Source organism: Metarhizium robertsii (assembly GCF_000187425.2).
Source record: "Metarhizium robertsii ARSEF 23 chromosome Unknown MAA_Scf_4, whole genome shotgun sequence".
NCBI lineage: Eukaryota > Fungi > Ascomycota > Sordariomycetes > Hypocreales > Clavicipitaceae > Metarhizium > Metarhizium robertsii.
The window spans coordinates 4,274,236-4,290,165 of record NW_011942182.1 but is presented as its reverse complement, the minus strand read 5'-3'; the positions used below and the strand labels follow the sequence as shown (position 1 = coordinate 4,290,165).

The following is a 15,930-nucleotide window of genomic DNA, read 5'->3' as shown; positions in this document are numbered from 1 at the left end:
TTTTACAAACTCCGTGGCAGATCCCCGGTGGAGATCAGCCTTAACAAAGATATGATGGTCTTCTCTTGAGGACCAGGCCACCAATTTGGTGGTTGTGGGGGGGTCTGTTCGCCTTTGTCTGACGAGGCAGAACACTCAGGTCGGGCGTAATGGGGGGAATAAAATCCACATTGAGAGTGGTGAATGGTTGACACCCGCCTTGTCACATTGTGCAGCGTCAATTTTTGAGCCTAGTGCAGGGTTTACTGCTTGTCATTGGAGCCCACAGCGTGCGGACCGTACCGTCGGTAACCAACTAAAAAGTGACAATCACCCGGCTCATCTGCATGTTGGCAAAATGCTTCTTCATTGAGAATCGGTTGTATCACATGTCTCTTCAAAAGCCAGTTTTTACTGTCCAACTGCTAGATACACCCAGCTCTCTAGCCATGGCGGCGGGACTTTTGTAGACTCGGCAGTTTTCCTTCCCTGCGTCTCCTCTCCAAAGTAGAAATACTGGCTTACAAAAGCCCCGCGCGCCCTCCCACCACCCCTGCTTTGCACCGTTTCTGGACACAGCCACCTGAGCTAATAGCGCCTCTGGTTCGGTCCTCGCGGCTCTCCTTCCGCCTTCCGTTTCTGACATCTTTTCCCGTCAAGGCAGTCCATGTCACATAGAAGTATCGGCGATTGCCTGTTTGGGCTGACTGGCGGGGGCAGTATCAGCGGGGGATGCGATTGGCAATTCTTGCCGCGACGGCACTTGCGTGAGCGGGCTGGCTACCGGGAAAGGGCAGTGCTCAAGTCGCGGATTAGGGTCAAGATACAGTATAATTCCGTGGCATTCTTCCCTGTCGAGGTACAAGTCCGTCTGAACCGACAAGAACGGGTCTGGGCATGTTGACAGCGGCGCGTGGGGGAAGAAAGTCAAAGAGACCCTAGGAATGACGCGGCTGTCAACAATCTGTGGCCCCACTTCGTCCGTTCGACCTTGTGATGGTGTTGGGAACCACAGACTGACTCCGCCATCTTCATCAGTCACTGATTCCAGTGTTGCAATGACGTGATGCTGTTGATCTTTGCACTCTAGGACCACGTAGACTCCGGGTTGTCCGCGGTTGGTGGTGTCGATGACTTTGCAAGTGATTGGTGCCATTCTGTCTTGTCGTGTCTGCTCGCTGTCATTGTTCATGATTCCATGCAACGCGTATTTATTGTGGCTCATGTGCTACGGTAACTGTTACACCTGCAGGGCTGTCTTATTTTTAGTTTCGCGACTTGTTCTCATCCAAGTGCTGTGACGAAAGTTAGAACCTGGCCGGTGCTGTCCCTGCCACCCTTCGGTCGTCGGCGACTTCCCTCCTTCAAAGTCTGGAGCGTCTCCGCTTCTCCACTTCATTGCGGCTTGCCGCCGTATTGTTATGCCTCTTTCCCACCATTGTTGCCTATTTTGCCGGACTGTACCATAGGCAGTACTCAGTTTGGGGGTGAGGTGTGCAGGTAATGCCTCAATTGGGCGTGCAAACTAGAAAAATTCTCTGCGTCACATTCGGCACCTGGCGCTTGTGCGTGTCGGGGATCAATAGGAGAAACGACGTCGTATTATTTTTAAGCAGAAGTAACCATTCTGAGACTATCTACAACTGGGGAGGGAACAGCCTCCCTGCGGCTTCCATCTCACACTGCGCAATCTCCTCGCTCATGGTTGCCTGTTTAGTAACCTCCGCCACTGTCTCTCGATAGCCTTGGAACGCGGAGCAAATTGCCTTGATGACCTCCGCTAGCCCACTATCCTGCTTTTCAATGTATTGCTTGTAGGCGGTAATTTGTTTTCGCAGCATAATATTCTCCTCGTCACTCGCACGTAGAGACTGACAAAGCGTCTTGTTTTGTTCCTGAAGCTGACCCAGTTGTCGTCTTATTTCATCAGCAGTGGCTTGGTACTTGGGAGACTGTCTTGGTAAGACTAGAGGCCGAGCGACAGGGGGGCGATCTTTGCCTTTACCGCTTAGGTCGGCTTGCTCAGGCAGGGGCGGGAGTTCTTTCGCCTTGTAATTAGCCATGGGGGTCAGGAATATTTCGTTTGCACTCGGAAGTTGTAGCACGCATTGAGACAAAGTGGACTGAAGTCAAGGTTTTATGTCCTAAGCGAAATTTGTCAAAAGCTAGTTGAGGTAACTACGTGGATTATCTTTAAACGTTCATGCAGCCTTCTGTCACACTGTTCCACTCCGCCGTCCACTACCGCCCGGGGAGGCCTGATCGACAATGCATGGCATTATGTGGATGCGCATTGACCGTGCCTCTCAAGATCTTCCTCCAGATTTACGCGAAGAATGTGCGGCATCAGTCCCCTTGTAAAGTCTCTGAGGTTCTGCTTAAGGTCCTCTACGACCTTAAGCATGCCTTCAATCACTGCAAGGCGACTAAGCATGTCGCAAACGTTCTTGGCCAACTGATCCACTGTTTGGTTTCCAGTAGCTGCAGCCTGCTCTAATGTGGCAATGCGGTCGTTCATTCCCATCAACATCCTGAGTAGTAGGTCAGAATGCAAGTCCAGCGTTCTCAATCTCAAGGTATGACTTACCATCTCAAATCGTCGTTGGTTGTAAGTCCAGGGTGGAACGAGGATTGGTCGTAGGATGGCAAGGCACCGCCGTTGATAGGCCCATCAACAAGCAAGCTACCATCAAACCCAATCCAAGGTGCCCCCGGATTGAGTGTAGGTTGCCCACAAAGGGCGGGCTCACAGAGTGTGGTCGCCGGCGAGTTTGTCGGGAGAGTAGACGACTCATGATCCAACTGTGGCACTACAAGTTCGGATGAACTACTAGTACACTGCTCTTTTTTGGCATTTGGTGGCCCTTGTGTGCTCGCGGACAAGTTGAAGGTGAAGTACGACATTATGTTCGATAAGAAGAGGTTGGACAAGCAAGAATTGGTTGAAGTCTGTGATTCCGCCGAGCATGGACGCAATTAAATATAAGTATCTCGCTCAAATGTTACTGATAAGCGCCCATTAAATTTAACACCAGAAATCGCACCAGGGCGCAATTGAGTATAAACGCGCTTAAAGTAGGTAACCACGAATCATGGGTACAAAATGGTCTCGATCTACAATATCCTGCTAGCCAACGGCATCACTAGGAAAGTGACCAAGACTTTAAGAAACAAAATGCATCTCAACAAGCTCTTCTCAATTCTGACATGCCTGCTGTGGCCAGCTGCTGCTATCCACAGCTTGTGCCTCACCTCCCCGGTCGTCTCCCTTGAGGCTGGACAATCGGTCTTGTCGGCTCAGTCAGTTGCATCCCGAGGACCATGACGCGGACACTTGCTAACCCGCCTACACAGCATTAACGCTCCTCAGTCCACAAGATGTTAAGCCACCATGAGTTTTGGCGATTCCTCTTTCCTCCCTCTGCGCTTCAACTTCTCCACCACGCCATGTGAAGGCCAACTGATCGCAAAATTTACCACCCCTGCGGAGGTCCCCAATGGGGAAGCAGATATCTTTTGGTGAGCACAATAACCATTCCATTGCAAACAGGTCAACTAACTGTGGTAGGCAATGCGCCGGACTGGCTCCATACTGCTATCAGGCGAATATAACGAATGGCACATCTGATCCTACCATGCAGCTTGATAGGGAGGCACAAGTTGGATGCATTAACGAGGTACTCAGAACAACCAGTGTCCTTGTTGTTAAAACCATGTCCACTCGTACAATAACCGAAACTGCAGTGTCAGTCTTTACCTGGACAACGACTAGTTTCCCTAGATCACAGGAGACATCACCCATAGTCACACTCCCGTCCCAGTCATGGGTCACTTCTGGGGTGGCAACACCATCATCTACAGTGATGAACAAGGATCCAACGGGGACGGACACAACAGCCGCCCGGGCTCCGACTGCTGACTCCGTTCGAGTGGAGATCCCCCGGTCCGATATGATCGGAAGGACCGTTAGAACTACGTCCCCCTTGCCTGTGACAACAGACACAGTCTTTGACAGTGGCGCTTCCAAGGTCACCACCCCTCTTGTCAGCTCTGCGGTGACTACATTTTTGACGACGACACTATTGCGGACCTTAACGGTTAGTTGCGCAGCAGGAAGCGCAACAGGGAAGGCATAAATGGATCTTAGCTTGTGCATATTAGACTCTGGTCGGACGTGTTGTTGAGCTAGTTTAGGTACTGAAATACATACTTCATCGGTTTCCTCTCCGCCTGGTTTGCTTTTACGCATACTTGCAAATTTCTTCTGAAAGCATTTGATAATGCCTGACAGCCGTCTCCTTCCACTGCGACCTGCCCAAACAAAGCAGGATGTGATTACAGGCTCAAGTGATCCTCGGCAAAGCCCGTCGTCTTCTCTCAAGCTGGTCCTAGAGCAAGCAAACGAAGGATCGTCCAATACGTGCCGGGCCATTCATGCTCTATGGAACCAGGATGTGAAAGAAGTTACCTCGAGAATGTATCTGGTTGAGGCAAGCCTAAGTGCGTCTCAGGATGAAATGGCAAGGTGCGATGAGCAGCACGAAGAGGACATGCACAAACTTCGGACCAAGGTGTATGTTCTGGAGGAGAAGGTTCATGTCCTACAAGAAGACATGCTGAATTCCCGACAAGAGCACTATGATTTCAGCCAGGAATTACGTGCCGAGTTACATCGGACTCGAGAGCTTTTGCATCAAATAACAGGAGATATCCAAGTACTGAAAGACAATGAGGTTCGCATTTATGTATCTTCTTTCTCATGGCACAGTAGCTAATTACACGTAAAGAGTCCAGGCTTAGTCGAAGTTGCGAATAGCTCAGAGGGATCCGACTCTGCCTCCAGCCCAGCAACACCGGAAGCGATAGATGCCTGGGGCACCAAATAGCCAGATGGCTTCTCCATGCAATATTTCTTCTTGGTGAAGTCATCTGGACCGAGTACAACCGGCAGAGGGTACATATTAGCCTAGAGCAGATTAGAAATATGTCACACAAATATTGCCTCGTACGCCATACCATCTCATCTTGTGAAGGTGGAGTGAAGTCGCTGGAGTATTGCCAGATTTTGTTATCCTTTCTGCTGCGTACGCACAGGTAAACATCTACTTCGCAGTCCTTCTGTTGATCGTGTGCCTTCTTCAAAAAATTCCGTCTCAGCTTAGAGAAACAGCTGGATCGGTTCTTTTGTACCCGTTGCAGGTCACTGATTCTGACCGGTCGTCAATCCTTTGATGGATTGCACATTATATGATCGCTATATATCCGTGCAAGTTCATTCCCCATAAACGGTGAGAATCTTGCGACACATCTAAAAGACGTGAGCTGGATAATCACTTTACCTGGTGTGGAAAACCTACTGATTGCAAGTAATGTTGCTTCACTCGTGCCCTGTTGCAGGCTGAGACCTGATCCCTAACTACTCGTAACCTCTATATCAGTTGGCAATTTTAACTTTAGTACACCTTATACTGCCAGGGTATATGCCATAGAGGTTCGGGGCTTCCTAAAAATAGGTCACCTAGCATTGCAGTTTGCCGCGCGCTTGGCATGTGAGGAAGTTTTGGTGTTCCGACCACCACACATCTGGCACGCTATAGCTCGCGGATTATGGTCTAAGTTTAGTGAGAGAACTTCTGGTATTATTCCTGTCTGAAGTTGTAAACTAATACGATTACCATGGAAAAGAATCCGCATATTGCAGCGCCAAAAATCACCCAGCCATAGATCACGCCTTGGCCTATCACGGCGGTGAACCCCATGCTCGTGATTGCTCTCGTCGCATTTGTTAGTGAGACGACCGCCACGGTAACAGGTACTATCACTAGTATGGTACACAACAAGATGCCAACTCTAACCCAAATTGTAGGTTTTCTTGCAAGGAGCAGTGCACAACATATTACCGCTGCTGACACCGCGAGCAACATCTCAATTTCGGACAAGCACTCCAAGTGAATTGTAGATATCTGTTGGATAATGCGATTCGTCGAGTCCGTTGGTATTGCTAGAACTGCTTCGTCGTAGCGAACACACCGGATTGCATTGGTCAAGCTAACACAGGAGCCCCGAATTCCAATGGTCAAGTTTGCTGAGACATGAGCATCTTGTTTGGGTATCTACGGAGCATATCAGTCTTAGCTGACATTGTTCGTAACACGATACACACCTGAAAAACTATGAGGCCGCGGTCGGAAAATGCAGAACTGTGTCGAATAATGGCGGTAATTACTGTATTTGTGATAAAGGCTGCCAATGAGGCGCACACAAATGCATTCCTCTTCATGGTGGGAGAAGAGTTGGCTTAACGCGTTAGCTGGTGTGTCTCGTGGGGCTTGCGTTTTATAATCTGGTGAATTAAGCCTGCGCCAATCGAGTAACTAGCTAACTACATTTAAATTAATTCAGCCCGAAAGGCGTTTATACAATAAAGACGACCCTTGAGCCCTAAGTCGATTCTAGCTAGGGAGATGATAGATCAATGTACCCGCTCTACCCTCAATTAGTCCCCGATAGCAAAAAACTCAGCCTCCTGTTCTAGGTGAGGAGGAGAGAAGGCCTCATCATCGTTAATTTCAGGAATTTGCGGGTCATTTTCGGGATGGACATGCTGAGAAGGCTTCGACAGTGGTTCGCGACCTCGCTGAACTACTGATGTTGAATTCTGGGCATTCATAGAGGGCGGTAGCGCAGGTGTTGCAACAGGTGCTTCCAAGGGTCCCTTCCTCTTCCAGCGCACATCCTGTGACACGCTTGCTAGATCCTCCACTACTGCTCGTCCTAGCTCTTCGGCCGGCTGTATTTGGGTGACCTGCTCTCCCCCAGCCTGCTCTCCCACGGCTTGAATACCCCCGTCCTGGTCCCGCTTCCTATGCCTCTTTTCTGGCACTTCTGCGGCTTCAGATACTTCATTATGCTTGCGTTTCTTTTCTTTGGCCCGATTTGGATTCTTAGTCGGGGGAGTCAAGTGCGCCAGCGCTTGAGTCGGGATACCAGCTGGATCTACGGGTGGGACAACGTAGAGATCAGACGCCCGAGTCGCTGGGATGTCTGGGACATTCTGCTGCCTGAATGTGAATTTGGGCCCTCTGGCCCGAACGCGCGGCTTGTCGCGACTTGTTGCAGACCGAGCAATACCTCGAGGCATTTTGTCCTTTCGTTTCTTTTTGGCGCGCGTTTCATTATTTCCCCTTGACCATAACTTTAATACTTCACCTAGCCTTGCGTCTTCATCTATCTCTGGCTCACTCCTCCATGCCTCATTTGGCTCTGTTGTATCCACGTCCATTTCAGCACGAAGAGATGCAGCTGATGCCAGCGATGGAACCTTCGGTTTACCTCCAAAAAAAGCTTGCAAAATATGGCTTTGCACACGTAGCTCTGGTGGCACCTTGTCATCTAAGGATTCCGCGAATAGTTGTGGGAAAAAAGACGATTGCAGTAAGATGTGGTACCCCGCGAGGCAAGGTTTTCCACTGCGCCAGTCCCTCCTCCTCTTCGGCTGGGTGTACGATATGTGCCGGTTCTCAATCGGATGAAGACGCCCTTTCTCAATGTTCGCGTTGGAGAAACCTAAATCTTTAAGAGTGACACAGAGACGGCTTAGAACGCTATTATCAAAATTGCCCGCCATCCACACTCTCTTGTCAAAGTCCCTTAGAGGCGCCTCGGGTGACAAGTAAGGGAAGTAGCGCAATGCGGCTAGAAATGCTTGAATGACTGCAGCGTCGGCAGTTGGCTCATTCACCTGGATCATGCGGCCGTGGCCGACTTCCATCGAAGCCCCACGACTGTTCCAGTCCTTTTTTAAATTCTCAATAAGACTGGAACACATGGGCTCGATTGTATCAGCCCGGCTCTCTGACGGCCGGTTCTCAATGTGTTTCTCAAGGATTTTAGCTCCAATCGTCAAATATCTCATGTTTTCATGAAAGGTCTGGATGCTAGGTATTGAATCCGGGAGCTCAAGGATGTTGTCTTTAATTCTGTCTCGAGCACTCTTTGATAAAATGCCAGGAAACAGTGTTCCGTCCTCAAAAAGATCGCAGATCTGTGCTCGGTCTTGCGAATTCCACGACGGCGCCCGATATTGAAGAATTGTAACCGTATTTGCATCAAAGAGATGCAGCTTGTCTTCATGTCCAGCCATTATTTTCAAACCGACGTTCTTAATATGCACCCAATAGTTGATGATGAGCGGATTGATGCGGGCGGCCAGATGTTTTGCCCAGTTCCCAAGCTGAAGCCCATCCCAATAACCAGGAAAACAAAGCATGCTATCCATAGCTGCTATTATATCCGGATGTTTCCATAGACTTCCCAGTATCTTCCTCTTGGACCCCGACAGCTTGTCCATCCAGGCTTGGGCAACAGACACACGGTTCTTTTTCCAAGACCCGGCCATGTAATACCGCACGTTCTGGAAGACGGCACCATCGCAAATCTTGCGAGGTTGTACTAGCATATTGATAAGAACGTGACCAAACGGCTTCGATGGTAATCCTCAATTATGACATACCTGGAATGCAGTACAAGCGTACGTTGCAAATATGATCCCTTCCGAGGACAGTCTTCGCTCTGTCCAGATCCAAGTCCTTAGCAGCATAGAAAACTTGGTGGTCATTGATCAAAGGACTAGATTCCAATTCAAGCGTCGCATACAATTCCTCGGGTGAGTAGCTCAAGTCCCGTAAAATGTCATCTCTGGTCCTTGGAGTAATCCGAACTGAGATGGCATGTCCTGGATCACGAAGATGCTCAATGATGTTGATCGGGAATGACGATGAATCAACATCTAAATCCTCGCTCTTCAGACTCGACAAAGAGACTCGAGCTTTTCCTTCTAGATACTTAGACTCCATCTTCTGTGGTTACTGGCAACTTTTTGGCGGGCGTTGATGGTTTAGCCAAGCCAGAGTTATTATACAAATGGGTACTACTATTTGTCCTGCTGAATTAAATCTAGTACAGTCCAAGAAATATATAATACAAGTGTATTGTTTAAAGCGCACAACAGCCAGTCCTCCGGTTCGGGGCGCCAGTGCCTCATCGGACAAGGCAAATTTAAAAATAATACTTAACGCCCAGGCTCCAGTGGACACCATCTCCCGCACGCCAACACACACAATCTTGCTGTCGCAATCCCCTAATCATGCAGCCCAACGACCTCCTCCACATTCGGTCTAGTGCAGCTGGTCTTCCTGGGCCATATCTGCAAGAAAACATGGCGCCGTACGAAATTCTCGACAAAATAGGCGAAGCAAAACCACGGACCATTCTTCTTATACAGGGGCATACTGAGCGAGGCGATGGTTTCAAGGGCGCCATGAGATTCCCATATAGAAAGTTTGCCATAGCCCTTCAGCGTCAAGGGTCTAACTTAGTGGTGATGTGCAACATGCACCAGCAACCAGGCAACGCCATACCTCGCATCATAGCGGGGCCCGTTCCAGGCAACTACTGTTACCACCTGGTGCAACAGCCGCCCGCAACCATGACAGATTTGGCTTACAGAGTTTATTGCGATGTCTTTGCTTTGTTCAGCGACATAGTGTTAATCTCTGTAGCGGATTTCGGTGGACTTGAACGGGTCCTGTCGTTTGTATGCTCTTGGGTCCTGCGCCGACAGTTGCAAAAACCCAAGCTTCGGACTCACTTTGTTGTCGCAACTGACAAATACTGCTTAAAGGACATTCAATTTGAACTTCTAGCTACTATGATGGCAGACCAGTGGACACAATCAGTGGCGAGTGTAAAAAGAACAATAAGTGATTATACAGAGCTCAGCGTTATTAACGGATCTTCTGCCAGCCCTGGCCTGGTAGTAAAGCTATTTGGTCTCAGGAACCATCGACAAGCTGAAGGGCTTCACTTCACTGGGTCCGATACTAAAATACTTCTTCGCGCCGCTATTGCACATTATACTGCCAAACCCATGGAGACATTCAATTTGGTCGCCGCATCCCGCCCGTCATGGCCAGTCCCTGAAGAACTGGGCCACCACATCGGAGAATTTTTGGCGGCTTGCCCTCCAGAGCCTGTGGACCATTACCCTATCATTGCGTCCGCACTTGTAATGAACGCATTTCACCCAGGATTACACTGTGAGTAATCTGCCACTACAACCGAATATTTTCTAACGCAAATTAGCGTTTCCTCCGAACCTGACGTTTGAGTCTTTATATGTCAAGAATTTGGCCGCATTTGAACAGCAGGCAGGCTGCAAGGGCTTAACGGACCGGGTCCGCAGCGCGTTTGTCGACATCGCCAAATACACGATCGGACCCGCGGTTGAACCTAGGGTACAACATCTCGCCAGACTGCAAGGCTGGAGACCCATTTCGAGCGTGAAACTCCGAGCGACTTGCTCAATCTGTCTCATCAGGGCCGGCGTTTTCATGATGGATTGCAGCCACTTACTATGCGACTGTTGTGTTGCCACTTGTTGCTTGCCTGTACAACCTTGCCACTACCAGTCCTCACTGTGCTTTTTATGCCAGCAACCAAATCGTACTACGTTTGTGCTGAACCCGCCTACGGCTGGACTCCGCAAATTGGAGCTGGCCTGCCCAGCACCACGGCTGTACAACACGGCGGAGAGGCTGTTCTGTTCACTTTTTTACATCGAATTGAGCCACAAACCAAACTTCTACACCTCTCCAGACAACTGCGTGGTCAAAATTCTTTGCCGGACGCCTCCGAGTCCGGCTCTCACGAGAACTCTAGCCTGGCTTCATGTAAACCGAATCCACATCAAGTACAGAGGCCATCAGTCTATTTCATTAGAAGCAGTGCTTTGCACGGCCGAGGTCTTACAGAAATGCTGGGAAGGGCAGCCGTTTTGCAGAACGGTGGTTATTGCTGCACATTCGCTGGATACCATAATCCAAATGCAGTTAGGCCCCATTGAAGGAAGGTTTCATCATGTCAGTAACTCTCCGTATAAGCTGGGTCATCTTCTTCACCATCAAGAACAAGGCTGGCTCTTCAATAGCCAAGGACATCCGCAGAATTGGGAGCGGAGCTGTAATAGTGCACTACAACTAGAACTAGACCGACTTATAGAGGTAATAAGATTGACATTGTAAATAGCTTAATTGTACACAACTGAAAAAAGATGATTCTAATGATATAAGACAAAACATGCAAAGTGGCCAAAGGCTGTTGAGATCATTCGAACTTCTTGATGAGTGCTAGGATTTCCTCTCTCTTGATCCTAGACAAAGGAGTTGGTTGGCGAATGTCCTCCTTTGTCTTGTGACTAGACTGCTTGGCCGGTTTTGTGATGCGAATGGGACAAATGGTTTCTGGGGAGGCACAGCGCTGGGCATTTGGGATGCTGTGAACCTCAGCCCATGGATGCAAGGGCTCTTCCATGAACCCCTCCCCCTCCTCACAGTGAGGAGTACGTACAATATTCAGAAGCGCGACACCAGGCTCTGCTTCCTCCATGATGCCGGGTGATGTTTCGCTTCCTATCGAGTCGACACATGATGACGACGATCTCGACGAGCGATTTTCTGTCGAGTCGAGACATGACGAGGATCTCGACGAGCTCATAGCTCTTAGGACCGCGACCCCCTTGCTTGGTTTGGACATATAGGGATCCACCTCATGAGGCCCAAGCAGATCCTGCTCGTTGATCTGTAGGAAGTCCCGAGCTAGACCAGGACGCGATTGATAGCCTCCTATACCACCATCGGGTCTCCTTGCAATGACCACTACATCGACATCGTATTGTCGGAATAAGGCGTTGGCTTTGGAAAACATTCCCCAGCTGCAGTTCAAAGTGCCGATTTCTGGTCTCTTGTTGACCTTTGAGCGCTGTCTCCGAGGCATTTTGGACGCTATGTTGAGATGCACAATGAGACTCGTTATGTATCAAGTGAGGGTGGCGAAATCTAAGGTTGTACTTTGGTGGGCAGCGTCTTCCTTTATCAAGACTTCTGTCCGTCTCCTATCTCTCGATTGAATCCGGACGGCTCAGCATCCGGCGGCAAAGCACCCTTCAATGAGATTGATGGCTCCGACTCCGAAGCGCCGTGCCGGAGATGGTGGGCCAGACCGGCAGTCGGGACCCCGATGTTTAAGTGGTCATGAGAACCGCCTCCTAGACGGCGAGGCGCCTATTAAATATAGCCATTCTATTATTAGTATGGCAACTTGCAGGCATCAATCTCTATCGGCATTTGTAGCAGTTCCTCTGCACTACACTCGGCCCGTTCTATCCTTAACCACGTATTGATCTTCTTCTCCCATCGCCAATCCAACGTTGTGCGGTAACACTTCATTTCCCTTGCAATCATAACAGAAACCATGGACGACTGGAATATATGGTACATGGTAGCACTCTTCAGTTTCATTTGCTTAGCTGTACTCGTGTGGACTTTCAAGAAAACCGTCACAAACCCGAAACTCTTCCTCATTCGCCATTTCCGATACCCACTGGTATTTCCCAAAGGCTGGTTCAGCATCACGCGAGTACAAGCATTAACTGTGGTTCTCTTTATGCTATCAAATTGCGCGATAGTCTTGGCTCCTTCTTTCTTCGAAGATTGGAGAAAGCTTCAACAGCGTGCCGCTCTAGCCGCAGCAGTGAATTTGGCACCACTTTGTGTAGGAGGACGAGCACCTGTTGTTGACGCTCTTAATGTCCCTCGCCGTTGGTATACCCTCATTCACTCCACGTTGGGTGTCATTGCGACATTAGAGGGAATATGCCATGCAGCTATAGCCTTGGCACATCATCCAAAGCCGGGGCAGATGACGAATTTTGGATGGGCTGTAGGTGATCGCAAAATGAGAGCGAAGTGGCATACTGACAACAGCAGGTGTTTGGTTTGATCATCGGATCCTCTTGTATGGCGATACCAATTATAAAACGATCCTTGGGGAAATGGTTTCAATGGTCCCATAGGGCAACGTCAGTCGGAGCCATGGTTGCCCTGCTCTGGCATATCTTACAGACATCGTCCAATCGTGCTCGGATTCTAGTCTGTTCCTCTTGTGGACTATGGCTCCTTACAACCGCTGTACGAGTTCTGAAGGTGCTATACTATAAACATACGGCAGAAGTTACATACGTTTCCAACACTGCGGGCGCTGTCTTCGTCAACGTTAGACTGGACCATCGGATCTTATTAAAACCCGGTTGTTATTTCTACATTTTCTTCCCCATGACTTGGCCACCATTGGCGTGGATAAGATACAATTTTCTTCATAGCTTTACGGCCATTGCACAGTACAATTCACCGGCCGACAAAAGCGGACAAGTGTCTACTGTGAGCTTCCTCCTCTCCCGTCATGGAAATCACGAGACTGCCATCTCAATGCTCCATGAAGGAAGTCTTCTATTTCTAGATGGACCTTACGGCCAAGAGGTAGACTTGGCAAAGGATGATATATTAATTTTGGCTGCGAAGGGTATGGGTATTGCAGGTGTACTTCCGATGGTTACAGACCTCGCGCTACGCCGCGACCATGACAACCGCATCAGGGAAAGAATCCAAGATTTAACAGAAAGACTCAGAACTGAAGGTAATAATGAAGCGCTTTTAAAAGAAATTGCGTACGTAAAGGCAATGCGTCTGTTTCGTGACGCAACCAAAAAAGTCATCTTATTCTGGTCTCTAGAATGCAATTCTCAGATGGAATGGGTTGAGAAACAGCTCAAGTGGCTTCAAGAGATGGACCCCCAGAATGTAAGTTTTCATTCCCCAAAATAACATCTTATTGACCAGCATAGAAACTACTCGTGGTTTGGTGTCGTTATCCTGATTTGCGGACCGGTCATGATCCCTTCGAGCTCGGATCTCGCTTTTGGATGTGCTTAGACTCAAGTGCAACACCATCATTTGAGAAACTCATCCCAATCAAATTAAAGGAAGAAAGATTGCGCATGGCTGGAAGAATGACTGTTTTTGGTATGCAGGCCCTCAGTCGTGTTTTTTCATAAGGCTTACGTGTCCAGCTTGCGGCGATGCGTATTTTACGGCCTTGATGCGAGACGGGACTATCAAGATCCTCAAGGACAAGCCCGTCACGTTCCTTGAATCCGAGTATCAAAGTCGTTCTTTGGTACGAGTGAGCTCAGTGGAAGGACCCCGCCGTGGGAACCTACAGAAAAGGAAGAAGCTGCGAGGGCATCCCGAGCATTTAGAGCTTCAGAATATGGCCAATGATAGACAAACAACGTATTCGCCAGTATCAGAGGGGAGTTTCTACTCTGTAAAGTTGTAATTCAATTTTTTGGTCATCTTAGCTATTCTACGGTTCCTGAGCTAGTTTGATAATTGTACGCTGTCTTTAGTTACTCTCAAATTGTCCCATTTTACAGTGATCCTTGGTGTGCCGTCAGCCCAAATGGGGCAGGGGAAACAGCCCAAGGAAGTTCTGCTGGTCGAACCCCCCACGTTAAAGTTAGTGCTCGGAAGTACAGCCCATAAACCCCGGAACTGCAAGGCGATTAGTCTTAATCCAGCGGAACCCAAAATAGAATGTGTCGCGGTTATGCTGATGTATATATTCGTCGACACTTCCGCCTCTGCACACACGATCCGTAAAAACACAGCATTCATTATACTTCAACCATAACAATCATGTCTTCTCTCAACTCCCCAGAAGGCCAATATCTGGCCCTTGCTGGCTCGTTCCAAAAGAGTCAAAAAACGTTAGTAAATAATTTTAAAACATGGGGTCTAAAGCCCTCCTCCAAAACCCAGGCGCCCACAATCCTTGCTGCGACGGAAGCAGCCTATACCAACTCGGTAAAGCAAGTTGAAGACGCTCGCAACAGACAAATACTCATCCTTAATGAGGACTGGGTTGATGAGTGTTGTGAACAAAAGTCCTGGATAGCACCGGAGGACAAACATATTTGGGAGAAGGGCGGGACAAAAGAAAGTCTCGCGGAGACAGATTCCACGGCCAGCGGTGAACCCGCTGGCAAGCCAACGGAGGACGACTCAGCGAAGGCCCCTAATCCTCCTCCCAACCCACCTGAGAATCCGCCACCACAGCCGCCTAATCCACCTGAGAACCCTCAACCACAGCCGCCTAATCCACCTGAGAACCCTCAACCACAGCCGCCTAATCCACCTGAGAATTCTCCACCGCAGTCGCCTAATCCACCTGAGATTCCTCAACCACAGCCGCCTATTCCACCTGAGAATTCTCCACCACAGTCGCCTAATCCACCTGAGATTCCTCAACCGCAGCCGCCTATTCCACCTGAGAACCCTCCGAAACATGAATCTGATAATGAGAGCATGGAGGTTGCTCTTTTAAAAAAACAAATTGAAGATTTAAAGAACAACAAGACAAATGGTAAAGATGGTCCTTCAGATCGATATGATCAATCTGAAGACCAGAAGGAGTGCTTTGACATATTTTACGAATGGTCCAGGCGCTTTGATGACACAGATGATCCCAACACGAACAGATTTGAGGTGGATTGTCACCCAGCCGACATCAACAAACCGCTCAGCGATCGACGTAAAGAATATGAGATGGAGGTTATGCTAATAACTCAATTTCGATCTTACTTATTTGTGATTGACCCGGAGGGGAAAATTGAAGGTTACGACTGTCTGAGGCCTGGGTACCTGATTCCAAGATCAGATTGCCCAGCAGCGGCACGCAAATATGAAGACAACGGTGGGGAGATAGTGAGAGCAAAACAAAGAGAAAATCTCCAGGGCAAGCAAATGACCGACTTCATCTGGTGGAGTGTAGCTACGGATCCGGAGGGCCGTTTTTGCTACTGCTTGGGGGCTTTCAAGGGGGACAAACGGCCCTCGCTCTATTCCCGGTCAACCTTTAAGGCCAAATGGGGCAAGCTTGCTGATGATCAAATCAATGAAATACGGCGGAAGTTCAGTCAGGCGGAGCTGAACAAGCAGGCGAAGACACGGTCGCAAAAATTGCTGAAGTTGAACTAAGCTGGTAATATATGTCGCT

At 49.0% G+C, this 15,930-nt stretch overlaps 10 protein-coding genes across 10 annotated transcripts; 5 read left to right on the top strand and 5 right to left on the bottom strand.

The window, feature by feature from the left end:
- Window positions 1-649: 649 nt before the first annotated feature.
- Window positions 650-1,171, bottom strand: MAA_08018 (uncharacterized protein; the record flags this gene model as incomplete). The annotated part of the gene is made up of 1 exon (XM_007826016.1): window positions 650-1,171. One exon carries the CDS (start codon window positions 1,169-1,171, stop codon window positions 650-652), a length of 522 nt encoding a protein of 173 aa, XP_007824207.1.
- A 445-nt stretch (window positions 1,172-1,616) lies between these two features.
- On the bottom strand, window positions 1,617-2,042 carry MAA_11168 (uncharacterized protein; the record flags this gene model as incomplete). The annotated part of the gene is made up of 1 exon (XM_011413134.1): window positions 1,617-2,042. One exon carries the CDS (start codon window positions 2,040-2,042, stop codon window positions 1,617-1,619), a length of 426 nt encoding a protein of 141 aa, XP_011411436.1.
- Window positions 2,043-2,257: 215 nt separating this feature from the next.
- MAA_08019 (uncharacterized protein) lies at window positions 2,258-2,883 on the bottom strand (the record flags this gene model as incomplete). Its single annotated transcript, XM_007826017.1, has 2 exons — window positions 2,258-2,510; window positions 2,567-2,883. The coding sequence occupies 2 exons, from the start codon at window positions 2,881-2,883 to the stop codon at window positions 2,258-2,260; spliced, it is 570 nt and encodes a 189-aa protein (XP_007824208.1).
- Window positions 2,884-3,370: 487 nt separating this feature from the next.
- On the top strand, window positions 3,371-3,898 carry MAA_11167 (uncharacterized protein; the record flags this gene model as incomplete). The annotated part of the gene is made up of 3 exons (XM_011413133.1): window positions 3,371-3,498; window positions 3,548-3,656; window positions 3,761-3,898. 3 exons carry the CDS (start codon window positions 3,371-3,373, stop codon window positions 3,896-3,898), a joined length of 375 nt encoding a protein of 124 aa, XP_011411435.1.
- Window positions 3,899-4,259: 361 nt separating this feature from the next.
- Window positions 4,260-4,865, top strand: MAA_11166 (uncharacterized protein; the record flags this gene model as incomplete). Its single annotated transcript, XM_011413132.1, has 2 exons — window positions 4,260-4,712; window positions 4,767-4,865. The coding sequence occupies 2 exons, from the start codon at window positions 4,260-4,262 to the stop codon at window positions 4,863-4,865; spliced, it is 552 nt and encodes a 183-aa protein (XP_011411434.1).
- A 1,610-nt stretch (window positions 4,866-6,475) lies between these two features.
- Window positions 6,476-8,834, bottom strand: MAA_08020 (uncharacterized protein; the record flags this gene model as incomplete). Its single annotated transcript, XM_007826018.2, has 2 exons — window positions 6,476-8,430; window positions 8,492-8,834. 2 exons carry the CDS (start codon window positions 8,832-8,834, stop codon window positions 6,476-6,478), a joined length of 2,298 nt encoding a protein of 765 aa, XP_007824209.2.
- Window positions 8,835-9,124: 290 nt separating this feature from the next.
- On the top strand, window positions 9,125-10,698 carry MAA_08021 (uncharacterized protein; the record flags this gene model as incomplete). Its single annotated transcript, XM_007826019.2, has 4 exons — window positions 9,125-10,076; window positions 10,123-10,347; window positions 10,473-10,576; window positions 10,636-10,698. The coding sequence occupies 4 exons, from the start codon at window positions 9,125-9,127 to the stop codon at window positions 10,696-10,698; spliced, it is 1,344 nt and encodes a 447-aa protein (XP_007824210.2).
- Window positions 10,699-11,142: 444 nt separating this feature from the next.
- MAA_08022 (uncharacterized protein) lies at window positions 11,143-11,811 on the bottom strand (the record flags this gene model as incomplete). Its single annotated transcript, XM_007826020.1, has 1 exon — window positions 11,143-11,811. One exon carries the CDS (start codon window positions 11,809-11,811, stop codon window positions 11,143-11,145), a length of 669 nt encoding a protein of 222 aa, XP_007824211.1.
- A 1,337-nt stretch (window positions 11,812-13,148) lies between these two features.
- Window positions 13,149-13,805, top strand: MAA_08023 (uncharacterized protein; the record flags this gene model as incomplete). Its single annotated transcript, XM_007826021.1, has 3 exons — window positions 13,149-13,509; window positions 13,606-13,673; window positions 13,713-13,805. The coding sequence occupies 3 exons, from the start codon at window positions 13,149-13,151 to the stop codon at window positions 13,803-13,805; spliced, it is 522 nt and encodes a 173-aa protein (XP_007824212.1).
- A 765-nt stretch (window positions 13,806-14,570) lies between these two features.
- MAA_08024 (brct) lies at window positions 14,571-15,911 on the top strand (the record flags this gene model as incomplete). The annotated part of the gene is made up of 1 exon (XM_007826022.1): window positions 14,571-15,911. The coding sequence occupies one exon, from the start codon at window positions 14,571-14,573 to the stop codon at window positions 15,909-15,911; it is 1,341 nt and encodes a 446-aa protein (XP_007824213.1).
- Between the last annotated feature and the right edge of the window lie 19 nt (window positions 15,912-15,930).